The following is a 27877-nucleotide window of genomic DNA, read 5'->3' as shown; positions in this document are numbered from 1 at the left end:
ATGGAGCAAGCACCTTTTGAATGTTATTGTGATTTAATAAAGTTTATCTATTATTTAAAATAATAAACGCGGGCTGCGGCCTTTTTCCCCCAAAGTTTTGTCTTGTGTTTTTATTTATATTAATATTGCCTAGTTGTGTGGTCAGTAGGCTGAGGGATTCATACAATGTTCATGTAGATGAGCAGAGCTCATGTGAGAAAAGTATATGGGGTAAAGAGGGGTTTTACACTCCAAAATGTGGCTCCCCTTTTTCATTCTTCTAGACACAATCACTGTAGTGTTTTTTTTATAGACACAATCACTGTAGTGTTGTTGGTAGCCCTCATCTGAACTCCCATACCAATTTGTGAAGTAAAATAGTGCGTGTGGTAAGAAAATAACTCAGATTTAACCTAAAGCAAAATTACACAGAGCATATAAATGTATTTTGACGTACTTGCCAGCTGGGTGGGACAGTGAGAGCAGTGTAACCTGAGTCTGGGATTGTTTACCAGCCAGAGTCAGTAGAGGAAGAACTCATACAGTAAAATGCCCATCCCTAATGTGCAGCTCCACCCCTGAAACAACAGGTCTGTGCAAAGCTCAGTGAGTCACCGCAGGAATACAAGGTGCGGTTCTCCCAGAGGCACTAGAAGCCGACCCTGCCTGTTAGCTCTCAGTCCTAAGCAAACGAGAGACCGAGCTAGCACTCACATCTGCTGCAGCCTACACTACCCCGCGACCATGTTTAAGTGCGGTATTGCCTATCCCAGGTGCAAATGGATCTTGCCTCTGCTGCTCCTCTTCGCAATCATATTTGATATTATTGCCCTGGCTGGCAAAGGCTGGGTTGAGACAGAGAGCGGTACTGAATATGCCTCGCTGTGGGAAAGATGCGTCGGTGCAAACAACAACTTGGTGTGCAACTCTATTATGGACTATGGTAAGAAGTAGTACGAGTGTGCTTTATTTTGTGCCTTTATAGTTGGGGAAGAGCAAGCTTTGAAGACGAAATAAAACGTTCCTTATAGGAGGGTTACGCTGGCTGGAGTATGATGATCAGGTCTGGTTTGTTATTAGGGATCTTTATTGCATAATGGTGCAACCGATACAAATTATTAAACTCCTGATATATTAGAGGAGAGTTCCTGCACACACCTAGCTTCCTGCCTTCTAAAGTTATTCGGCCATCATGGAGCCTATTAACAGCTTCAAAATAGCAAGCATTTCTTCAAAACCGATTCTAACTATCCCATATCTGCTTTGCAGAACTTTTAAATACTAAATAACTTCTAACAAAATTCTCATTGATTAAATCACAGAATATACAATAATATTTTTACATCCTACCTTTTCCAAGAAGAAATCAATTGCTGCTGCTATTTTGGGTCATTGCTACAACTGTACAGAACTTCACACAGTTGGCACTGGCAGTTGCCTTGTGGATCCAGTAAACAAGCAAAATAGAACAGCAGGGTACTGAGAAACTAATATAGGTCTTATGTGATCATATAGGTTGTAAGTGAAGTGATAGGTTCATACGCTGTATGGGGGCTGAAGGTGTTCTCCAGATATATGGGGTGGATTATGTCACTCATAAGAGCAAAGGCCACTTTAAAGAGATAGTGTAATTAAAAATATATTTTAATCTAGAATGACATACTGCATATACAATATGTGCCATTTACAATTAGTAAATACTTTGCAGTTTAACAAGTTATAAACAAGTACATATAACTACATGCAAAGGTTGTAGGGTTAAATTCATGAAGCATTGAGTGTAAATGGCAGCTGCCCTTGTCTGCACAGCTCCTAATGTATTATTTAGACATGAGCAAAATGACTGCCGAGTTATGAAGGCACAGGGTGCTGGTACATACATTTTTCCCCTTCCCTATATTATCAGTCACTGCCTGGGGGCTGTAGTCAAATAACAATCTGTGTGGGGAGTGTACATCAGCACTGCTAAAACAGGGTATTACTTAAAGGGACAGTACACTGTAAAATTGTTTTTCCATTAATGTATTTTAAATGACTTGTTATTCCAACTGCAGAGTATAAAATATTTGAGAAATCCCATTTTCATGCTTATTTGTGTATATGAAGTAGCTGATTTTGTGCTTTGAAACCACAGCCTATTACAATGGGTTGAGCTTCAGGTAATATCAGATCTCATTATGTTATAACTTTGTGTGCACAGACTTACTTCCTTATCTTTTATTTGGCTGGAACACCAAAGCTCAATACATAGAGAGAACAATGGAAAATTATCATTTTATTACTTAACTATCCTGCATCCCACTGAGAGTGTAATCTCTTCTGCTGGCTGTGTATACTTAGGCTATTCAATAGCCTATACTCCAGTATTAATTTGTTCAGTGTTTGTTGTTTAAGAAGATAGATAATCCCTTTATTCTCCATTCCCCTGTTATTCACAGCCAACATGGTTATCTAAGCCTCTTTTGACAGCCCCCTGGCTATTAAAATTATGTGTTTACTTGCATTTTAGCCAACTAGTCTAGTGTCATCCCCAACCCATGGGAGAGAGCACAATGTTATCTATATGGCACACATGAACCAGCAGTCTCCTGTTGTGAAAAGCAAATAAAGCCTGTGATAATAGGCTGTCTGTAAAGGCTTAGAAACAGGCAGAAATTTAGAGGTTTAAATGTCATAAAGGATATTAATATAACAATGTTGGTTGTGCAAAGCTGGGGAATGGGTAGGCATTATATATATTTAAACAATAACAATTTTAGAGTTGACTGTCCCTTTCATTCCTTTCTAAAAATGTTTTAGTTTAATACTGAATTCACATATTGAAACCTGGGTTAACATTATAAATAAATATACATGCATACTTAAAGGGACACTGAACCCAAAATTTTTCTTTTGCGATTTAGATAGAGCATGCAAAATTAAGCAACTTTCTAATTTACTCCTATTATCAATTTTTCTTCGTTCTCTTGCTTTCTTTATTTGAAAAAGAAGGCATCTAAGCTATTTTTTTGGTTCAGACCATGGAAAGCACTTGTTTATTGGTGGGTGAATTTATCCACCAATCAGCAAGAACAACACAGTGTGTTCACCAAAAATGGGCCGGCATCTAAACTTACGTTCTTGCATTTCAAATAAAGATACCAAGAGAATGAAGAGAATTTGATAATATGAGTAAATTAGAAAGTTGCTTAAAATTACATGCTCTATCTGAATCACAAAAGAAAAAAATTGGGTTCAGTGTCCCTTTAAATACTGTAAACTTGATGTAGCTATATTTGTTTGGCAAATTTGTATGCATTTCTCGTGGTTCTGTTACTCTCTCCACGTTAAACAGTTTGTTATGGTCCCATCCCTAATAACTCTTGTTCTGGCTGAATCAGACATTCATGCTATGCATATCAGGTACTCAAAATGCACAACTACATAAAGAGCACACTCCTAAATAAAAAAAAAAAAACAGTGTTATCTGAACTACAATGCATGTTTTGTTAAATAGCAGTCATCAATGGCGTTTTCTGGACAGGATTCTGCAATAATTTAAAAATCACAGCTTCAGACATGGCAAAGTAATATAACATTTCCTGGTCCAGAGGAAACATAGATGTGTGCTTGGCCTTTTAAATATACTTGTCTGGCCTACAGTAAATAGCTGGTGGTTTACAAATGTTTATGCAAATGTAGTTGACCTAATTGCACTAAACAAAAAAGTGTGCTAAAAAGAGTGACCTTATGCTTTTCTAGGTTAAAGGGACAGTAAAGTAATAGACATTCATGATTCAGATAGAGAATACAACTTTGAACAACTTTTCAATTTACTTCTATTATTTTTATGTGCTTCCTTCTCTTGTTATCTTTTGCTGAAATGTTTATATCTAGGTAAGCTCAGTAGCAACAAAGAACCTAGGTTCTAGCTGCTGATTGTGTGTGTGTGTATATGTGTATATATAATATGCAGATATTACAAGTCCATTGGACACACATTAAGGTAAAGATAATTTTACAGTACACTGCCCCTTTAATTTTCTGAATATCTTTGGATACAGGAAAGTACTACAATATTCTGTAGAAGACTTTTTTTATTATTTTCCTTAGCTTATTCTGGTAATGTCTACGTTCAGTGGTTGAGAGCAACAGAACCATCTGAGCATTGGTATCTCTGTACCGATGAAGAAACCAGGTTCAGTTATTTTGAAATTATTTGCAGTATGATAATTAAATCATGACCAGTCTACTACCTATAAGAATCACACTTGACTTATAAATAACATTGTTATGATGACCTAAAAATGAAAATGCCCTTTGTAACTATTCAGACATATTTATTTACTAAGCAATGTTACACCCTCTTGCTAGAATGTACTGTTAAAGGGACATTGTACCAAAAATGTTCTAATATCCATATGAAATATATTTAAACATCTTTATATTTTATTTATTTTTTTGCCTGAAAATAAGCCTACCTAAGCATTCTCTTCAACAAAGAATACTAAGAGAAGAAATTTAGAATTAAATTGAAAAGTTCCTTTAAATTGCATGCTGTATCAGAATCATGAAACACTACTGTCTCCTTAAAGATTTACTCCAGAGTTAAAAACGGACAGTTCACCCAAATAATTTCTTCAATTTAAATTGTTCCCACTGATCCATTTTACCTGCTAGAATGTATCACATTGTTTACAAGTAGCTCCTTTACACTTAAAGTCTTCTACACCATAATTGTTATTGTTTAAAAAGATAGATAATGCCTTTACTACCCATTACTCAGCCTTGCACAACCAACATTGTTATATTAATATAGTTTATAACATTTAAACCTCTAAATTTCTGCCTGTTTCTAAGCCACTACAGACAGCCTCTTATCACATGCATTTTGAAATAGCTGGTTTAGCCTGTGGTATCCCCCCCCCCCCCCATACTGAAAGTTTGTTTTCTTGAGTACCCGGCTATTGACAGGCTATGTAAACACAGCTTGCAGAATAAATTACACTCTCAGTGGGGTGCAGGATAGTTAAGTAATAAAATGATAATTTTCCATTATTCTCTAGTTTTGGTTTATAGACAAATATAAGATAAGGAAGCAAGTGTGTGTACACAAAATGATAACATAACGAGATCTGATATCACCTGAAGCTCAACCCATTGTAACAGGCTGTGGTTTAAAAGCACAAAACCAGCTAATTTATATTCACAAATAAACCTGAAAATGCAATTTCTCATACATTTTATACTCGGCAGCTGGTATAACAAGTAATTGAAAACACATTAATATAAAAACAATTTTATGGTATACAGGTATACCCCGCTCATACAGCGGGTTAGGGACCAGAGCACCGATGTAAAGTGAAAACCGCCTTAAAGTGAAACAAGGCCGTTTTAGCTTTATTTTCACTTGCCAGTGTGTTTAAAGGCTTGAAAACATGTTTGAACTAACATATATTAGGGGTGCAATAGTGCTACGTTTAGTTTAACACTCGCACAGCATTCAATTAGTATTCAATAAATACTGTACCTGTAAAATAGTGACAATTACTGTAGTAAAATTTGCCAGACTATAGCACTGAGACACAGATTGCACTGTAATGCTGTAAACAGAGTGAACTGCGCATAACAAAATGGTGCCAGTCACTTTTCTCACAATGATTACAGCACTGTTTCAAAATCCTTGGAGGCTGAACTTCAGCTCCACAAAGCGCTGTATTAGCGAAGCGCTGTAAAGTGAGGTATACCTGTACTGTCCCTTTTAAGTGGCTATATTATATCTGGCTTTAGGAAAGTCCTGTAATGTTGTGTCAGTGTACTCTGTTTTTAAATAAAACTAATGGCATGGTTTGAAGTATCACAGTGATTTGCACTGGTACGTTTATTTTTATTTTTTTGCCTAGAATTATTTTGGGAGGACACACTATATATTATTGGTGCCATTTGAAGATCAGTGTCTGGAATTTACTGAACAATTTTATTCCCTCTACAGTGGTTTTCAACCATGCCATTTAAACCTAAACTGTTCTGATTAACGTGATGTAACAGTGTTTTTTGTCAGCAGGGCACATTTTAAAGTTTTGAGAATTTGAAAATCCTTAATTTGAAAAGGGGACAAAATAGTTTCATTATGTATAACTAAACATTTTACATAAAAATCCCAAGGTGTTTACTGTCCCCTTTAACCCAAAGACGGAGCACTTTAAATTATTTTTGTTGACCTGTTTTATGTATAACAAATTAAAGATTAAAAAGTATTAGTAGTTTTTAAAGTATTTGCATTAATTAAATAGATAGACAGCAAAGGTGGTAAACTTGTTAATAAAATTGTCTGTTAAAAAAACGAAATCCTTGTATACAAAAAAATATAACTTTTTTTTTCCCCTGCAATATCTTGCTGTGGTCTCTAGTGATGGGTGTGATTCTTTTATGTAGTTTTTTTTATTTTATTGTGTGTGATTTTACTCTCCTCCCCCACATTAACACACAGTTACTCTGCGGCTGTTACATTTTCTGCATTCCTGAATGCCTAGATTGTCTTTCAATGAAGCCTTGGTAAATGCAGCAGTTTTGTTACTGTTACAAATGTTATGTTGCTTATGTTAAAATAATCAGATTATATCCCTTATTCATGAACTCGTGGTAAAAAAAGAATGTATCTATATCCCTTTACACGTTTAAACAAGAGGCCTACAAGTGTACCGGTGAATTGAGAAATTGCTTCACAGTACTGGATATAGGCTCCTAAGAATTGTGTTAGAACTGAAAATATTAGTTTGGCCATAGAGAATCCACTTTTATTATTATTATTATTATTATTATTATTATTATTAGGTATTTGTAGAGCGACAACAGATTCCGCAGTGCTGTAAACATAGTCGGTATACAGGATAGCTTTTGTAGGGATCAAGTGGGTAGAGGGCCCTGCCGAGAGTTTCACTGTTGCAGTCGGCTCTTATGAAGGCGATCTGAAAACAGCTAGGCTCATAGGCTTACATTCTAAGGGGTTCAAGGGGAAAGCAATGGAGTTAGGAAAGGTTAGTGTTGGTTGTAAGCATCCCTGAATAGTAGAGTTTTTAGGGGGCGCTTGAAGCTGTTAAAACTAGGGGAGAGTCTTGTGGAGCGAGGCAGGGAGTTCCACAAGATGGGGGCCAGTCTGGAGAAGTCCTGTAAACGGGAATGTGAGGAAGTAACGAGAGGAGGAGATCCTGAGCTGATCGAAGGGGACGGGAGGGAGAGTATCTGGAGACAAGTACTGAAATGTAGGGGGGGGGGGGCAGTGCAGTTGAGAGCTTTGTATGTCAGAGTGAGGATTTTGTGTTTAATCCTAGAGGCAAGAGGAAGCCAGTGAAGGGATTGGCAGAGAGGCGCAGCAGATGAAGATCGACGAGTAAGGAAGATGAGCCTGGCAGAGGCATTTATAATGGATTGTAAAGGAGCTATGCGGCAGCTAGGTAGACCAGAGAGGACGGAGTTGCAATAGTCGAGGTGTTTTATTTTGCAGGTCAAAAATGTGGGTATATCAGTTCACTTGAATGGGCAGTAAACACCTTTAAAGTTTTAATAGAAACATTTTATTTGTACATTGTGAAACTAATTTGCCATGTACTTTCATTATTCATTTTGCTTCCTTTTGATGGAATTTGGCTCTAAAAATTCTTTTTCACACTGCAGACTTATCAAGACTAACCCTGCTACATAGAACTGCAAAACAATTCACTTTATATTAATATGACCATGCTAGCCTTGTTGTCCAGACTGGCTCCTCCAAATAAAGCAAACGATGGGTGGAGTTTGACAGTTGCAAAACATTTGTATCAAACAAGATGTTAATTTGTTTTTAAAATGTTTAGATTTGGCTGATATGTTATTCTACAGCAATTGTCTTGTAATTGTAAGGTATACACTGTCTTTTTAATGGTGATTTCTAGTGAAGTCCTGGCTGCTTGTTGCCAAAATGGGGGGGGGGGGGGTGTTAATCTTTAATGTGAACCACAGTGTTTGCACTGTCTCAGACCAAAGCATTCTGTTTTTCATACTCGTTAATAAATACTAGATTAGTCCCATGCAAACCAGCCCTGTAACTGTTTACGTAAGTAACATTAGTCTGTCAATGCTTGTATAATCAATATCACTGTTGGCAGCCAACAAAGGGTTAAAACTTATTCCATCACATTGTAAAACATGCTACTATAAAGGTTTTGCTATCTAGCGACCCATCAGCACAACCTGATGTTTCACCTTCGCTTTTTCTAACATGACCTGAACAAGTTAAAGTTCTTTTGTGTTTCAGACAGAATATACCAGTTTAAAAAAAAAAAGTTTCCAATTTATCAAAGTTGCTTTGTTCTATTATATTCTTTGTTGAAGAGATACCTAGGTAGTTGTCTGCATCACTACATGGCAGGAAATAGTGCTGCCATCTAGTGCTCTAGCAAATGGATAACATCTTTGCAAAACTGCTGCCATATAGTGCTTCCGAAAGGTGTTCTGTTATTTTTTTGCTATCCCGTCAAATGTTTCTACTGCGGATGCACAAACCTACGTCGTCACATTCCACAGATGGTCATAAAACATGTGGTATGTAATTATGTCTGTTTGGTCATGCGCACATACTTAGGCACAGTAGGAAAATCTGGTGGGAAGGAAGATCTGACTGTGACGTCACAAGCGTATGCGAAGTGTGCCGGTAGGAGATTTCGACAGTGTTCTGTCAGCTCTTCCTATGCATTGATCAGAACTGTTTGCATGTGCTCACAGTGCATGACTGGGACGTGACTAAACAATACATATTATAAGCTGTAAATAGTTACAATTTTGTGCATATTGAAAATATAATTGTTATAAGGGGTGTTTCAAATTCTGCCTAACAAAAATGGCTGCAAAGAAAAAAATAAATAAAGCTTAACTTGGACATATGGCACAAATATATTAAGTATAATTAAAGGGACAGTCTAGTCAAATTGTTACTGTCATGATTCAGATAGGGCATGCAGTTTTAAACAACTTTCCAATTAACTTTTATCAAATTTGCTTTGTTCTCTTGGTATTTGTTGAAAGCTAAACCTAGGTAGGCTCATATGCTAATTTCTAAGCCCTTGAAGGATGCCTCTTATCTCAGTGCAGTTCACAGTTTTCACAGCTAGAGGGCGTTGGTTTGTGTGTGCCATATAGATATGATTATGCTTACGCCCGTGGAATTACTTATCAGAGGTCACTGACTGGCTAAAATGCAAGTTTGTCAAAATAACTGAAATAAGGGGGCAGTCTGCAGAGGCTTAGATACAAGGTAATCACAGAGGTAAAAAGTTTATTAAAGGGACAGTCTACCATAGAATTGTTATTGTTTTAAAAGATAATCACTTTATTACCCATTACCCAGTTTTGCATAACCAACACTGTTATATTAATATACTTTTTACCTCTGTGATTACCTTGTATCTAGGAACCTTCTTCCAGCCCCCCCCCCCCCATGACTGTGACTGTTTATTATCTATTGTCTTAAATTTAGCATTGTGTTGTGCTAAATCTTAAGTAACCCCCTGTGCCTGAACACAGTGTTATCTATATGGCCCACGTGTACTTTCTGTCTCTTTGTGTTGAAAAGGGATTTACAAAGCATGTGATAAGAGGCAGCCTTCAAAGGCTTAGAAATTAGCATATGAGCCTACCTATGTTTAGTTTAAACTAAGAATACAAAGAGAAAAAAAGTAAATTTAATGATAAAAGTAAATTGGAAGTTGAATAAAATTAAAAGTCCTATCTGAATAATGAAAGTTTAATTTATACTAGACTGTCCCTTTAATGTCAGTGTTGGTTATGCAAAACTGGGCAACGGTTAATAAAGGGATTATCTATCTCTTTAATCAATACAAATTCTGTAGTACACTGTCCCTTTAGGATTTATTTATTTATTTTCCTTTTCCTGGCCCAATATAATGAGACTCTTTGTGCTTGGGGATTAGTATAAAAATGTTACTGTCAGAGTAAAGGGAGCATAATATGTACATCAATCAAATGGCATCCAATATTCCAAGACTGGCTTTGGAAGCATTTAAAGGACCAGTCAACACTGTACATTTGCATAATCAACAAATGCATGATAAGAAGACAATGCAATAGCACTTAGTCTGAACTTCAAATGAGTAGTAGATTTTTGTTAAATAAATTGCAAAGTTATGTTTATTTCCACTCCCCCTGTATCATGGACAGCCATCAGCCAATCACAAATGCATATACGTATATGCTGTGAATTCTTGCACATGCTCAGTAGGAGTTTGTGACTCAAAAAGTGTAAATATAAAAAGACTGTGCACATTTTGTTAATGGAAGTAAATTGGAAAGTTGTTTAAAATTGCATGCTCTGTCTGAATAATGACGTTTAATTTTGACTTGAGTGTCCCTTTAAAAGAAGCCTTTTTTAAGTTTTTATATTGCCATATTCACATTTAGTGCAACAATTACATGCTATCATTTGTCAAAGCGTGTAATTTTAGACCTAGTGACCCTGCACTGCTGTGTGCTTAACCCTTGCAAAGTTGCTACTGGTTGGCTTACTGGCTGTATCTGCTTGGGACCAGCAATTCTCTCCAGCTCCTTTTAGGTACTTTCACTATAGCACATAGCGTTGCAGGTTCGCTAGTGCTAATATTACATGCTGTATGGAAATTAGTTATTTGGTCATTTTTGCACTATAATGTCCCTTTAAGTTGCATCCCTCTACTAGTGGAATTAAAGGGACTATAAACTCAAAATTTAAACTTTCATGATTCAGATAGCGTATGCACTTAACTTTTCAAGTTTACTTTTATTATCAAATTTCATTTGCTCTATTGGTATCCTCTGTTAAAAACACTTTCAAATTAGAGACATGAAACCCAAAATATTTCTTTCATGATTCAGATAGAGCATATGATTTTTAAACAACTTTCTAGTTTACTTCTATTGTCTAATTTGCTTTGTTCTTTTGATATCCTTTGTTGGGAAGCATACCTAGGTAGGCTCAGTAGCTAGCTGCTGATTGGTGGTTGCACATATATACGCTTCTTGTCTTTGGCTTACCGATGTGTACAGGTCCCTGTAGTGCATTACTGCTCCTTCACTAAAGGATACCAAGAGTAATGAAGTAAATAGGAACATTGTTTAAAATTGACAATAAAATCGTGAAAGAGAGAAAAACTTTGAGATGCATGTCCAACAATCTACCTTGATGTCCTATCTTGAAATATCTTTGAAATTTGATAGTTATTGCTTTGTAATTCATTTAGCTTTCGTTTTGTAAATTACACATAAATGTATTTGTTACTGTTTCCCCCTCTATATTTGAATATTTTCAACATACAACAAAAACATTTTAAATACAATATTTTAGAAGTTGGAAATAAAAAGTGATGTAATATTTTTTAGTATTTGGTTGAAATTATCCTTAGTATTATACTTTTTAGCATTAAATGGCCAGTCAATGTTGTTAATGTTTCTTCAAAAGTGTGTCACGGGCGCAAAGTCTAATTATAACGCACCCGGTCATGCCGTTGAACTACATGTAGCGCGCTCCTGTGCTAGGTAAAGCAAACTATCGTTATACCCACTACAGTTAAACACACGTGACACGCTTTTGGAGAAAAAAAACTGAAGAGGACGGCGAGGAAAATGAAGGGGAGTAAAGTTTTTTGGGGGGGGGGGGGGGGTAAAACTTAAATATGCCTTTTTTTTTTTTTTTCCCCAGGCATCACTAGGTTACAGTTACATAATTCTTTACATTGTGCAGAATTATGTTACATTAAAGGGACATAAAACCCAAAGATCTTCTTCTTTCATAATTCAGATAGAGAATACAATTTTAAACAACATTCCAATTTATTTCTATTATCTAATTTTGCTTCTTTCTTTAGGTATCATTTGTTAAAGAAATAGCAATGCACATGGGTGGGCCAATAACATGAGGCATCTTTGTGTAGCCACCAATCAGCTCCTGAGCCTATATAGATATGCCTTTAAACAAAGGTTATCAAGAGAATGAAGCAACTTAGATAATAGAAGTAAATTGGAAAGTTTTAACCCCCCCAAAACTTTTCTCACCTTCCCTTTCCTCGCCGTCCTCTTCAGTTCCACGTTTCCCCCCCCCCCAAAAGCGTGTCACGTGTGTTTAACTAACTGTAGTGCGCTCCTGTGCTAGGTATTACTGTCGGCTTTATCTGAATCATGAAATAAAACATTTGGGTTTTATGTCCCTTTTTAATAACAATGTTGACTGGCCCTTTAATGGTAAAGAAATTCATAAAAAGGAAAATCCACTGTATTAGAGCCTTTTTTTTTTTATTGCGTTATTGCTTTTATATAACACTGTGAAACAGCTGCAAACACATAAAGTCAGCTCCAGAAAAGCAATGCAGTACTGTGAGCTAGCTGAAGACATCTGGTGAGTAGGTTCATATACACGGAAAGAGAAAGTAGCATCCCATAAGCACTCTAGAGAAACAAAATCCAATTAATCCAAAAACCGAAAAAGAAAAGGGGGTTGCAACCCTAAAAAAAAAAATGAAAGTTGAAAGAAATACAACTTCACTATTAAAAAATAAAATAAATGAGAAGTTAAAAGAAATTAAACACACTACAAAAGTTAACATACAGGGGCATGAATGGTCCAATTCACAGTATTAATCCTAACCACAATATAAGTCTATAATCTAATATAGGCCTGATACCAGAAAAGTACAAAGTATCCCCATTACATAGGGTAACACGAAACAAAAAGATCCCTCAATAGAGTCTACCAGTGACTATTAGGTCTACCAAGAGAGCTCCACAAAAGGGATTGGCGTATCTGCTATTCTCACGTGTTACTCCAAAGCTGGGTGTTCCTGTACTAGTCTGGTATATCAAAAATATCTAATGTTCAGCAATCGACAGAAACATTCTACAAGTCAATGCAATACAATACCAAAGGCCCCTGGCCAGGACCCAATCATGCTACAAAATGCCTGACGCATGCTTCGCTCCTGCTTTATCAAAAGTAAATTGTTTGTCTTATTCTAGTTTAAATAGGCTGTATTAGCCAAATCATCACTTCTCACCAGGACTGAACCAATCATCCTTCATTTTACTTCTAACGGTAACAACCAGCTGCTCTAGGTAAAAAAGGCTCATTGTTATTACCTTACCATTACATATCCATTATTACCATCTTTATACTTAGAGATGTGTGTATAATGCTAGTGGTTCAACTGCACATATTATGTCAAATAGCGGTTTTCTTACTAATGTTTCGCCCTCGATATGTTGCCCAGATTTGCATTGTTTAAATTTTCCAGAGATGCATCACATTGGACAGTGCGTCTCTCTGGGCTAACCAATCCCTAGCATTATTAACATATACGCCCACGTTGGACACGCCCGTTGTTTGTAATTGGTGACGATTTTGTTCTCAGAGGCCACCTAATGCCTCTCGTTATTGGTAATTAGTGGTGAGTAGGGTTGCCACCATTTCTAGGAAAAAATACTGGCCAATTCAAATTTTCTTGTTATCCTTTGTTGAAAAGCAGGAAGCTAAGTTCAGGTAGTGTGCACGTGTCTGCAGTACCATGTGGCAGCAGTTTTGCAACAATGTTATACATTAGCAAGAGCACTAGAATGGCAGCACGATTTCCTGTTATGTAGTGCTCCAGACATGTATGCGCTACCTAGAGATCTCCAACAATGAATAACAAGAGAACAGAGCAAATTTGATATTGGTAAATTAGAAATTGGAAACTTTTAAAAAAATATATTCTCTATCTGAATCAGAAACATTTTGAGTTTCATGTCCCTTTAAGGGGTTACTATAGAACAACCAGACAAATGAAAACTATATCTAAGATGTACATTTTTTTTTTAATTTCTTAATTTGTAAACACATGATTTGTGCATCATTGTCCTGTTATAGATTTTTCTATTTGCATTGTGTGCTAACTCCCTGCAAAAAAATTCAAATAAATATATTCAAGCATTTTAAGTTTTACACTTTGATGTGCTTTTAACTGCTGAGATATCCCATAAGTTTATAACTCCTGCTGCCAAAATTACCATCTGTTGATAGGAGGATCTCCTACAGAGTGCAGGTTCAGAAAACAGTGCAAGAACACAAAGATTTGTAAAATATATTTAATTAGTTGTACTAATAAACTCACTAAGGGCTGACTCTATAAAGCTCTCTGGGCTTGTGAGATTTTATAAAAAATTTTCCCAGAACAATGAAGCCCCTGTCCAAATTGTATACAAGCAGGTTTTAACTTTAAAAACAGTGTGTCTCGCAAAGGGGTGCATTTGAGTAGGTGAAAGCGCTGTATACATTACTATAGCAATCGCAAAACGTAATTTAAAAATCATATCACATGTAAAAACCACTGGGAAATTTGTATTTATAGTATGAAATTCAAAGTGGAAAATTAGTTTTCCAACCTCTGCTAATGGGCAAAAAATGGACTTTCAAATGGAGAAATTTCTCTGCCAGATCTGGCGTTTTCTATAAACACTTTCCCCTGCAGTCTCACTGTTTTGTTTTTTTTCTTGCAAACTAAAAGTTGAGGAGATTGTTTCACACTAAACAAAACCCTTATTGTTATGCAGAACACCTGCATAAAAAATTAAGGTGGTTTTAAGATACTATAAGCAGAGTAATCTGATTTGTAATGGCTGTAGGATTCAATTTGTAAAGTGTGCCCCCTGCTAACTGCGCTCTCCCCGGTGAATTTACCATTTCCACTGAGCTCCTTTTACTTTTTATGGGAGACATCGTATATAATTCCCTGTGAGTGCCAGTGTCGTTTTTCCACGTCTGACCCAGCAAAGTTTTAATTATCGGGGCCTATGTGAGGTGTAGATTTGTAGCAGACTATGGGGTAGATTTAATAAAGGGCGAGTGGACATGATTCACCTCGCTAAATGCCGACAGCATACATAGGCTGTCTGCATTTAACATTGCACAAGCATTTCTGGTGAAATGCTTGTGCAATGCCGCCCCTGCTCACTGGTGACCAATCGGCCGCTAGTAGGGGCCGTCAATCATCCTGATTGGGATGATTTCAGTCCGCCACCAAAAAGGTGACAGAAAAGTTGAGGAGCAGCATTCTTAACTTCCGTTTCAGGTGGACCTGAAACGATGGGGCATCCGCTGATTAATAAATGGACCCCAATGTGTTTACATTCTGATATCCCTGGAGAGCTAGGGAGCCATTGGCTCTAAAATGTAAAAATAGAACATAACATGTAACTGACAAAAGCAATAGGTCCAACCTGATTTGGGAACCTGTCTTTACTAGAGTACATACAAAATCATGACCTGTTGCATTTCCCTGGCTGTATTATTGATATCTTGTCTATGGTCCAGTTAAAAAAAAAAAAAGACAGATTTTGTAACGTGATGTATTTGACATTCACATTTTATACAAAATATACCCTTGTGGCTTCTGCTACATCTTTCTCGCTTTTTGATTTAAGTGATTATTTTATTTTTAAAGGGACAGTATACTGTAAAATAGTTTTCCCTTAATGTGTTTACATTTGCTTTTTTTTGCCAACTGCGGAGTAAAAAAATTATGAAAATTAGCTTTTTAAGGTTTATTTGTGAATATTAAAGCTCGGATTTTGTGTTTTGAAGCCACAACCTAATAAAATGGGTTGAGCTTGTAAGTATAATCAGATCTCATTACTGTATCACATTGTGCACATATACCTGCTTCTTTATCTTATATCTGTCCTTAAAACAATCACCAGTACTTGGAGAGAACAATGGAAAATCAACATTTTATTACCTTATCTCTGCTATATCCCACTGGGAGTGTAATTTCTTCTGCTGGCTGTGTTTACAAAGCTTATCTATAGCTGGTACGCGCGGCCACAAACTTTCAGAATAGGTGGGGATACCACATGCTAAATTAACAATTTCAGATGCCAATATAAGGGTAAAGGAGCTACTTGTAAACAATTTAATACACTCCAGCAGGTAAAGTGGATCATTGGGAACAAATTAAAGGGGAGACATTTTTTGAGTAAACTGTCCCTTTAAGCAACACTGTAACAAAATGTAACATTATCTGGTTCATTTGCACTCAGTGTCTCATTTAACATTTCCTACTCACCCACAAAATGTAAGTCCTGCTTGGGATACAAATACCTTGCATTTCCCAAGCAGAAAATGGCTAGTAATTGGTAGTTATGTCTGACTGCTGACCCTGATTGGCTGATCAGCCATGTCTTGCTTACGGCTCTCGTGCAGGTCTTTACCTTTGTGTTAACACCTTTTGAGTCGTTTAGAAACTATTTTGCATTCCAACATGTCCCTTAAATCTGAGTGAAATGTAAATTGTACACTTTGGTTATTTCCTACTTGGAAAGTATCTGGAGAATTTTCATGTTAAAATCTGATATTACCTGAATACATATATATTTTTTTTTTAAATTGGTGGGTCTCTACATGCCAAGATGAACAAAGCAACTCTGAAACCGCACCCATCCTTCCAAACAAACCAGTTTTAAGACGCTCTCCACCCCAGCTTCTAATCGTGTGAGATTTTTTTATGTGTGGGTGTGAAACAATGCTGACATGGTAACAAGCTTTATCTGGCAGGATAATTTGCTTATGTCAGGACAGCACCTTGTCGTTCTTGGATCTGTGCTTCAGAATGCAATAATTAAAGGGATATAATTGTGCAATAATAAAATGCTCTAACGCATCCTACTAGATTTGGCACCATACTTTATTAAAGGGACATGAAGCCCAAAATTGTTTCATGATTCAGATAGAGCATATCCGTTTAAAGACCATCCAATTTACTTCTATTATAAAATTTGCCTTGCTTTTTTGGTATCCTTTGTTGAAGGAGAATCAATGCACTACTGGGAGCTAGCTGAGCACACTGGATGAGCCAGTGATTAGGCATGTATGTGCATCCACCAATCAGCAGCTGACCTAGGTATCTTTTTTTAACATAGGATACAAAGAGAGTGTACCAAATTATCTAAAAGTAAATCGATAAGTTGTTTAAAATTGCATGCTCTATCTGAATCATGAGTTTAATTATGACTTTATTATCCCTTTAATACTTGTGCAACGAGCCGATCCTTAATGCACATATATAGATTTGACTGTGTGAATTACATTCATATTTCTGACTTGCTCATGTCCCTCCATGAGTACCTGTTTCTTATTTATTTATTCTTGTTTTAATAGAACTTTTACAGAGATGAAATGTGATATTTATTGCTTATAAATATATGCATCTACATATAAAAAAAAAAAAACAAATAAACATACCTTTTACGGTATATTGTTTATTTTATAAAGCCTGTAAAAAAAGTTATTTGTTGAACAAAGGGACACAATATTAAGCGTACAATTATTGTTCCAGTCTCAACTGAAAATATGAAATTCTCTAGATTCATCAAAGTGTTTATGCTTTTTTTCTTTTTACTGATTTTCGTGTCCCCAAAGCAAAAGGACCATTGCTAGCGATCACTGATCCGTATGGATGTGGTATGAATATGCATTGTGGATCACACATGTACCTTTGAGTTGGAGAAAGCTTCACATGGAATCTCTCCCCTCTCCTTTACTCGTCAGATGGTTAAGCACTGATTTGTCTCTAGTCTCCAAATATATTCACTTCCACGTGCTTAAATTTGTATAATGCTTTCATAGCCTTAGTACTATATTTATTTAAAGGGCTAGGTGGAGCAGGTTTGTATAAGTGAGCCTGTTGCCATAGAAAACCGCTTCCTTTTTCCTTTGACATCTCAGAGGCAGCAAAATTAATTACCCTCACACTCGCTCGTTCAGGGCAATTGCCTGCGAACAAAATTGTTTTATTAAGCATAACTAAACCTTTTTATTTTTTACCACTCAATGTTTCAACAGAATGTTAATGTTAAGGGTATCATTCATTTTTCAAATTGCATATTAATTTGTATTTACTTAAAGGGACAGTAATGTAAAATTTGTTTTCCCCCTTAATAATGTGTTTCCAATTACTTGTTATAGAACCTTGTATATGAAATGGCTGGTTCTGCTAATTGAAACCCAATAAAATGGTTTGAACTTGTATGGATAACTTTTCAGTATAAGTATACAACAGGGAAAACGGGCTATTTCACAAAAGATGGGGCAGGGAATGTAGCCACCCCTTGTATGGCAGGCCATAAAGTGTGTTTTTTTTTTATTTATTTATTTTTTAACTAAAGGAGTACTATTTCATATCCCATTTAATTGATTTAAAACATGTCTTGAGATATTCTGTTGTGTCTGGAATGATGTTGTGGATGTGTATTTTGTCATATCTGTTTCCTATCAGGGATTTGAGAGTCTTGTAATAAACTCAGTCAAGTAAAGAATATAAATTGTCTGTGATCAATAAAACTCACAGAAGCATGATTTTTAGACATTCATTAGTTTATTAAAGGAATATGTGTCCACTTCAGTAATTTTTAAGGATTTCCCTTTTTAATGAAAAAAACTAAACTTCCACCATGACAGATTCAATTTATTTCAGGTTATTACCTTGTCAATATTAATCATATAAATGATAGGGGCATATGGTGACATACCTAAACCTCTGGATCACATAGCTATGACTGTTTGTATCTGATTGTTAGTAGGGTTAAAGGGACAGGGAACCCTAAAATGTACACCTGTTAATTTGTTCCCAGTGATCTATTTTACATACCAGGCTGTATTATATTGTTTACAAATATCTCCTTTATCTTTATATTTGCATTTGAAATATCTAATGTTGCCTGTTTATATCCCTAACTTCTGTAAACTAAAAGTTTCCATACTTGGGTATAAGCTATAGAAAAGCTATGTAAACATAGCCAACTGATGAAGTTATATTCCCAGTGGGGGTTAGGAGAAAGTAGTAACGTTAATTTTCAAATGTTCTTTCTAAGTATTGAGCTGTGGTATACAGGCAGAGATAATCTAAAGAAGCATGTGTGCACAAAAGTGATACAATGAGATCTCATTTCTCTTCAACCCATTTTAATGGGTTGTGATTTTAAAGAACTAAACCAGCAATTTAATATACAAAAAAAAACTAAATCAATTTCTCATACATTTTATACTCTGCGGCTGGTCTAACAAGTCATTGAAAACACATTAAGGGGAAAAAACTATTTTACATTACACTGTCCCTTTAATCTGAGGCCATTTACTTGTATAATAATGCTGGTGTACAGAGTATACTTGTTACAATAGTGGGAATAGCATTTGCTAGGAAATTATAGCTCCTGCTAGTAGAGTGGAGAAATGTTTGTGCACATTGATTTTAACATAATTGCTAGAGGAAAGAAAGGCAATGTAATTATTGCTGTGTATATTTATGTGCGCTTGGTTATTTCTGTATTGTCATTTTATTTTGTTGCAGAACCCCAGACATTTAATTAGTGTCCTTACTTATTTTTTCACCCTAACTGCACATCACACTACAACATATATTTTCCATTCACTTCTAGTAGAAGATTACAGCTACAATCTGGTTGAGGGAGGACAGCTGAAACCTGCCTGCTATATTCTTACAAAATACTGGTAGAGCTACAGGGTTCTCCGTTATGCTTATCCTCAGATGAGAACATTGTATGATCAGCAGCTATTGTTGCCTTGCAGGCGAGGCTGATCGTGTTGGGTGATTTCATTCACACTTAAGAATTTCCATGAGACAGGTCTTACTCATAACATTTAATTGATGTTAATCAGTAATTTTGTTTCTGGGATCTAAAGTAAGTTTCGCTTATCATAAAAAAATGGTCATTAATGAATTGGAGCATACAATTTTTACATTGCTTATACTAGCAATGCGTTTACACACAAATCATTTTTGTAACTGAATGTCCCATTAAGGAAATATTGATGTAATAAAATACAGATCTAGTTAAAATTATACATTGCTGATTCTGTACTCATTTTTATGGAATAAACAGTTCATAATGTTAAAATGTAAATCTTGCTTGACATCTGAATTTTATTGTTCTATCCATCTGACATTCAAAACTCTCCATTATGGTTATATATTAATATGAAAAGCTATGAACTAAGTATCATATATAGTCATGTATATTAATGTCTATATTTAAAAACATGTCCTTTTTAACATCAATCTTCAAAAAATAGATTCTTGCAGTATGTTCTTTTTGAGAAAAGGATCATTTATTTAAAGGAACATTGTAGTACAAAAAGTGGTCTTATTTTTGAACTACTTATAATGGATTCTTTGTATTTAACGTTCCCCACAAAAGGGATTGAACATAGAGGTTAAAGTAATGGTAAACTTTCCACTTTTTATAGTTTAGATCCTGAATGTTAGTGATATTTTAGATGGACTTTTATTGATTTAATTTACTTATTAATCTAGCAGTGCCATTCTAATACTGCGCAGTCCCGCCGCCCACTTCAAAAGTAAAATTTTTTGTGACAGTTTAAACTGTTCTCTAATTGGCGCTTTATCCATATGGCACTTTTTATTGTAGCTAGAGCGCTGGTTGGAGAACAGTTCAAACTGTTCACAAAAATATTACTTTTGAAGTGGTTGGCGGGAGCGTGCCGTATTAGAATGGCACAGCTAAAGTAAGTTAAAGCGCATCTTCATAGATTTTAGAGTCCATCTAAAATAAAACATTCAGGATCTGATTTATAAAAAGTGTAAAGTTTACCATCACTTTAAAGGGATAGTATAGTCAAAATTAAACTTTCATGATTCAGAGCATGCAATTTTAAGCAACTTTTCTAATTTACTCCTACTATTTTCTTCATTCTCTTGGTATCTTTATTTGAATGTAAGCATAGGAGCCGGCCCATTTCTGGTTCTGCACCTGGGTAGCACTTGCTGATTAGTGGCTACATTTAGACACTAATCAGCAAGCGCTACCCAGGTGCTGAACTAAAAATGGCCCAGCTCCTAAGCTTACATTCTTGCTTTATCAATAAAGATACCAAGAGATCGAAAAAAAATTGATAATAGGAGTACATTAAAAATGCATGCTATCTAAATCATTAAATTTTAATTTAGACTATATACTATCCCTTTTAAGGCCTTCTTGGCAGCCACAAGAACTGCAGCTCCAAAGCTGAACACTACAGATTGATGAATGTCATGCGACTGTTTGATTGACTCACCAGCTGTTTCCTGCTCGCAAACCAGCAGTTCTCATAGAATTCCCTCGAAGTAGGGCAACATGTACATTTTATTGTACACTAAAATCAGTAAGAACATGTTGGTTTTGCACTACAGTGTGTATCTGAAGGGACGCTGAAGTCAAAATTAATCTGATGATTCAGACCAATTTTTAAAAACTTTCCAATTTTGTTTCCATAATGAAAATGTGCAGTAATTTTTTAAATGCACAGTTTGAGGTACCAGCTACTACTGAGCATGTGCAAAAGCTCACAGTATATATGTATGTGTTCAGCGATTGGCTGCTGGCTGTCACATGATGCAGGAGGGGAAATGGAAGTAACTGAAATTTGTCAGAGAAAAAAAATGTACTACTCATTTGCAATCCAGACTGCTATTGTATTGTGTTTTTTTATTATGTACAGGTATACCTCACTATACAGCGCTTTGTGGAGCTGAAGTTCAACCTCCAAGGATTTTAAAACAGTGCTGTAATCATTGTGAGATTGCAAGAAAAGTGACTGACACCATTTTGTTATGCGCAGTTCACTCTGTTTACAGCATTACAGTGCAATCTGTGTCTCAGTGCTATAGTCTGGCAAATTTTACTACAGTAATTGTCACTATTTTACAGGTACAGTATTTATTGAATACTAATTACTCTGCTGTGCTAGTGTTAAACTAAACATAGCACTATTGCACTTCTAATATATGTTAGCTTTCTTTTCACTTGCCAGTGTGTTTAAAAACATGTTTGAACTAAGACTGCCTTGTTTTACTTTACAGCGGGGCTCCGGTCCCTAACCCGCTGTATGAGCGAGCCGCTGAGCGGGGTATACCTGTATTTGTAGATTATACAATTCTACTTTTATATAATGTCACTGTAATTTGCTTAGCTAATAACTTCTAGTCATTTTATCTGTAAACTGTAATAACAAAATGCATTGTCTTTTATGTTTTTTTCCAGCATGGGGAAAAGCAACAGCAGCTCTTCTGATCATTGGATTCATCATCCTCATAATCTGCTTCATTATCTCCTTTGTTGCACTTTGTGTGCCAAATATTGGTTTGCTGAGAGTTATCGGCGGGCTTCTCCTCTTGGCAGGTAAGGCTGGAAATAGTGTTGTGACTTTAACACTTTACAAAACATTTTTTATAGGATTTTATAATCATAGTTGACTCCTAGCTCAAGGGAACATACCATTTTAATATTTAAAGGGGCATTAGAGGGACACTCAAGTTAAAATTAAACTTTCATGATTCAGATACAGCATGTCATTTTAAACAACTTTCCAATTTACTTCCATTAATAAAACGTGCAGAGTCTTTTTATATTTACACTTTTTGAGTCACCAGTGACTACTGTGAAAGAATTTGCAGAATATACGTATATGCATTTGTGATTGGCTGGTGGCTGTCACATAATACAGGAGGAGTGGAAATAGACATAACTTTTAAAATTTGTCAGAATAAAAATCTACTACTCATTTGAAATCTAAACTAATTGTGTTTGCATTGTCTGTTTATTACACAATTCTGCTGTGTTTAATGATCCTTAACATTGTTCTGTTATGTCTCTCCAGTTATTCTGCAGATCATTGCTCTGATCATATATCCAGTTCACTTCACCAATGATCTAGCAACAAACCAACAAAACTATCTGTACAGCTGGACCTATGGTTTTGGATGGGGCAGCACTATCATCATGTTTGGCTGTGCTATCTTTTTCTGCTGTCTCCCCAACTATGAAGATGAACTTCTTGGCAATGTGAAGACCAAATATTTCTACACTTCTGCTTAAACAATACGTGCCTAAGACTTCAATGACAGAAAGAGACTTGTGTCCATTTGCAATACTACGTATAAAGTTGCTAGTCTACTGAACATATTCTATATATTTTTTTTTTTTATTGGAACTTTTTCTAACTTGCCACTTACTAAGAGTTATAGCAATTAAAGGGACACTGATCCCAATTTTTACTTTCATGATTCAGATGGAGCATGCAATTTAGTTTAGAAACCGGCCCATTTTTGGTTTACAACCTGGGTTGTGCTTGCTGATTGGTGGCTAAATGCACCCACCATTAATCAAGTGCTGTCCAGGGTACCAAACCAAAAAAGTCTGACTCCTTAGCTTAGATGCCTTCTTTTTTAAAATAAAGATAAGAGAATGAAGAAAAATTAATAGGAGTAAATTAGAAAGTTGCTTAAAATTGCATGCTCTATCTGAATCGTGAAAGAAAAAAATTGGGTTTAGTGTCCCTTTAAGCAGACACATTTTAATAAACATTTTTCTAGAACTGAATATATATTTTTTAAATGCAATATGGGTACATAACCTGCTACTAGTTTTTGGTAAATAATTGTTAACTCACATTTTTATTGTAAATGTACCATGAAACTAGAATTATATTGATATGATCCAATATGTTTTTAATTAGATGTCTTACCTTTTTTTATTATAAAAATAAAGTAATTTGTTCCTGTATAAAAGTGTACTATAATAACTCGTGGCTAAATGTCAAGTGTGTTACCTAGTGTATGTATTGTTAACATAAAGATGTGTGTTAAGTTTGAGATTAATTCCTCAAATATTCGTTGTTTTCCCTTTATGAAAAATAGTGACTTTTATTATTAATATTCTCCATGCAGATAGAAATACAAATGTTTGCTACTTTTTTTTACATTGCTGTTGAATCTAGTGCTGCCTAATATATTGTAAACAATTAAATGCAAAATGTAGATTAAATAATAAAACAAATTAAATCTTAATGTTTCTACTAAACACATGGATTAAGAGCTCAGGTTTGTGTAGTTCATTGTTAACATTGTTTGAAGTTAGTGAGGGACCAGCATGCCAGATTTTTATTTTCTCTCATAGTAATCTTTTCATCCATTTTAATGTTTTGTGTTCCTAAAGGGATATGTTAGCTGAAAGTAAACTGGTGTACAGTTATAGGGAAGGAAGCTTTGTTGTTGATGGTTGTTGTGTCTTTGTTGTTTTGCATTTTACTATTTACCCACAGCCCTTTAGCTGCAGCAACATGCATGTATTTGTATGTGGAATTTGGCACAGTGCGCTGGTAACCCCTGTCTATTTTTGTAGTGGGGGAGCTGATCTAACTTTTATCATGTAATATTATATTTTCTTATATGTATTAAACATAAAGAAAATGCTCAATCTCTTAAAAACCAACTCATATTTTACTTACGGTAACGGTGTATGTGCAGATGTAGGGGAAATCAAAATTGCCAAATCCTGGACAGGGGGTGATGGTGATACTATAGCATAAAATTGAAGGTGCAAATAAGAAAGAAAAAAATCTCTCTGTTCAGTCCTTTTTTTGGCTGTACATATGACACTGGACATTAGGGGGGAAATTTAATTCACTCAAAGCTAGGGTTGTCACCTCACTCATGTTTTCCTGGACAGTTATAAGTTTTACTTGCTGCAGGGTGTGCATGGAGGAACAGCTCTAGTCAAGTGATGTCCAGAGGCAAAATGCATGTTCCTCCCTGCAGCATGTATAACTCCTAACTGGCCAGGAAAACATGGCTGAGGTGGCAACCCTACTCACAGCTGGGGCCGTAATAAACCACCACCCCTAGAATTGTCACTGCTTCTGGACCCACTGGGAGCCTTTATCAGAATTGTACAGAACGTTTTACTGTTTGTTTCTTCCTATGGAGACTTGTATTTGATAATGTTTAGTAGGTAAAAGTAATTAGTTTTCTGCATTTATTTTAACTATACAATAATCTGCTTTTAGACTCAAGTGGAAGTTTTAGTTAATGTATGTTGGGCGAATTTACATATTTATCCAGTGTTTTGTTTTTTTTGCGAAGTCCTTAGTTTTCTTAAAAGTAAATATGTTGCTTGTTTGACATTTGCAATCTAAAGAAATACCCTCTGCTTTTTACCTTTATGTAAACCACCAGATTCTGCCTTTGTTAGAACTGTTTTGGTCACCTCACTGTGCCGTAGTCTGTGCAGCGTTTGGTATTAGAAATACAGCATAAGTTTGCATTCTCTCAATATTTTTTTTTTTTAAATTGGTGGAAGGTTATCTTAAACCCTATGCACTGGATTATATATCATTTTGGTGTGTTTTAATATGGAGGGTTTTTTTTTGTGTGTGGTTTTTTAGAACATTTTAGCACTAATGGATGACATCCTACATGTATTGTAATGTTTACTCTACTAATAAAGTGATGTATGTATGCTCATGAACTTTACAAGCATAACCTGCTGAATGAGTTTTATTTGAAAAGTGACCATGCCAAGGTCACCAATCACCTGTGTATACTATAAATTCTTATTTATCTTCCCATCAAACAATGGCTGTTAGTCTGTATTTTAAAGGACATGAAACCCCCCTTTTTTATGATTCATGTAGAGAATGCATTTTAAACCTACGTTCCAAATTACCACTATGATTTAATTTTCTTTGTCCTCTTGATATATTTTGTTGGAAAACATACCTAGGAGCAGCAATTCATTACTAGGAGCTAGCTTCTGATTGGTGGTTGCACATACCTGTATATGGCTCTCCTGATGTGTTCATCTAACTCCCAATAGCAAATTAGGAAGTAGAAGTAAATTAGAAAGTTGTTTTAAATTGTATGCTCTGTCTAAATTATGATTTATTTTTTGGGTGGGGTTTCATATCCCTTTAATCTTTGCATAACAAACCTCATTGTTTAGCTTAAAAATATCTGGCACCACCTTTGTTGTTGTGCTTTATTGCGCTCATGAACTGGTAACATTTTTAGTTGTTCCATAAATACTTACTAAGCAGTGATATGTCAGTCTAACTGTGCATAAAAGTCCAAATTAAATCATTGAGATACAGTGTAAAATGTCCAATTTATTTTCAGTATCAAAATATAACTTTTTTTTTTTTTCTCATGGTATTACTTGTTAAAAGTTAGTTTATTTCCATGAGAGCATACTGAGGTAAGCTCAGAAGCGTACAAGTGTTTTATGTGTTATACAGCACATGCTTGCTGCTATGTTTATAACAATGTTTAAGATACATGCATAATCTCATGAAAAAGAGCTATTTCAACAAATAAAAACAAGATAATTTGATAGTGATTGGAATTTTTATACTTTGTGCTCTATCTAAATCATTTTACTTTTGTCGTCCACAATGACTTTAACATGGGACTCTATTCACAAAGAGACGAACTGGAAGTGAATTGTACGTGATTTGAAATCTTTATCTATGCATTACAAAGGGCCAAACCCAGTGAGCATCTCTTGCAAGAAGAGTTGTTAGCCCTGTAATTATGCATAGTTAAAGGGACACTAAACCCACATTTTTTTCTTTCATGATTCAGATAGAGCATGACATTTTAAGCAACTTTCTCATTTACTCCTATAATTTCTTCTTTTGCTAGCTTTATTGAAAAAGCAGGAATGTAAATCTTAGCAGCCAGCCTATTTTAGGTTCAGCGCCATGTATAGCCCTTGCTTATTGGTGGCTGACATTTTGCCACCAATAAGCAAGCATAATCCAGGTTCTCAACCAAAAATGGGCCGGCTCCTATGCATCACATTCTTGCTTTTTAAATAAAGATAACGAAGAAAATTTGATAATAGGAGTAAATTAGAAAGTTGCTTAAAAATTGCAGGCTCTATCTGAATCCTGAAAGAAAAAAATTGGGTTTTTAGTCTCCCTTTAAAGTGATAGGAAAGTCAAAATTAAACTTGCATGATTCACATAGAGCATGTAATTTTAAGACCCTTTTAAATTCCCTTCTATTTTCAAATGTGCTTCGTTCTCTTAGTATCTCTTGTTAAAAAAATAATACACACATATCATACACTAGTGGGAGCTGCTGCTAATTGGTGCCTGCACACATTTGTGTCTCTTGTGATTGGATAACTAGATGTGTTCAGCTTCCTGCCAGTAGTGCAATGCTGTCCCTTCAGCAATGGACAACAAGAGAATGAAGCAAATTTGATAATAGAAGTAAATTGCAAATTTGTTTAAAACTGTATGTTCTATCTGAATCATAAAAGAAAATTTTGTGGTTTACTATCCCTTTTAATGCTGTGTACAATTCAACTAAAATAGGAGAATTGCAGGTGAATTGTATGCAGCATTAACCATGCAATGCAGGAGATACTCACTGGGATTAACCCCTTCATAATTTATAGTTTATGGCGGGGATTAAATGTTTCCGTTCACCTCTTTATGGATAGACCCCATCGTCTTCTGGCACCCAAAGTTAAGTCAAATAACTCTGCTTAGTATTTTTATTATTTTATCATCAACTATGTAATACACAAGTTACACACAACTAAATGACATGCAGTAACATTGTTAAAGGGACATACTACTCATAATATTTCTGTTGTATTATAAATAACAAATATATTTTAAAATATTTTGGAATGAAAATGGTTAAGCAAAATGTCTAAATTTGAAGAGAAAAGAACAGGAAGTGTTTTACTGTGTACAAATGAGTCCTGGGACTTTTTGCTTACTGGTTGATAGGGACAACACCTACAGAAAAAAAGTTGGGTTACTCCGCACCATGGAGCTGTAATACATTGGCGAACATTCTATTTTAGGTGAAACTGAAAATAGTTAAGTATCATTAGTGTGTTGTAGTTGGAGAGTACATAAACAGTTAATTTGCAAATAAAATGTAACAGGATATATAAATGAAATATTGCTATGTATTTTGATACCAAAGACAATTGTGAGGTACAAAATGACCCTATTTTTCTGACTTTCATTTTTATTAAAATTTAGAACAAGAAAAAAAAA

The 27877-nt window shown here is 35.3% G+C and overlaps 1 protein-coding gene across 1 annotated transcript; it reads left to right on the top strand.

The window, feature by feature from the left end:
- Positions 1-572: 572 nt before the first annotated feature.
- On the top strand, positions 573-27877 carry PERP (p53 apoptosis effector related to PMP22). Its single transcript, XM_053710626.1, has 3 exons — positions 573-922; positions 22063-22200; positions 22679-27877. The coding sequence occupies exons 1-3, from the start codon at positions 724-726 to the stop codon at positions 22894-22896; spliced, it is 555 nt and encodes a 184-aa protein (XP_053566601.1). The 5' UTR covers positions 573-723; the 3' UTR covers positions 22897-27877.

This window comes from Bombina bombina, chromosome 4 (assembly GCF_027579735.1).
Source record: "Bombina bombina isolate aBomBom1 chromosome 4, aBomBom1.pri, whole genome shotgun sequence".
Lineage (NCBI taxonomy): Eukaryota > Metazoa > Chordata > Amphibia > Anura > Bombinatoridae > Bombina > Bombina bombina.
This window is presented reverse-complemented; position numbering and strand designations above follow the sequence as displayed.

What these genes read in the sequence shown, in the direction of transcription:
- PERP (XM_053710626.1), top strand. Translation starts at nt 724, where the DNA reads ATGTTTAAGTGCGGTATTGCCTATCCCAGGTGCAAATGGATCTTGCCT. An exon ending in CAACTCTATTATGGACTATG is followed by an intron (nt 923 to 22,062) that starts GTAAGAAGTAGT and finishes GTTTTTTTCCAG; the next exon opens with CATGGGGAAAAGCAACAGCA. An exon ending in CGGGCTTCTCCTCTTGGCAG is followed by an intron (nt 22,201 to 22,678) that starts GTAAGGCTGGAA and finishes ATGTCTCTCCAG; the next exon opens with TTATTCTGCAGATCATTGCT.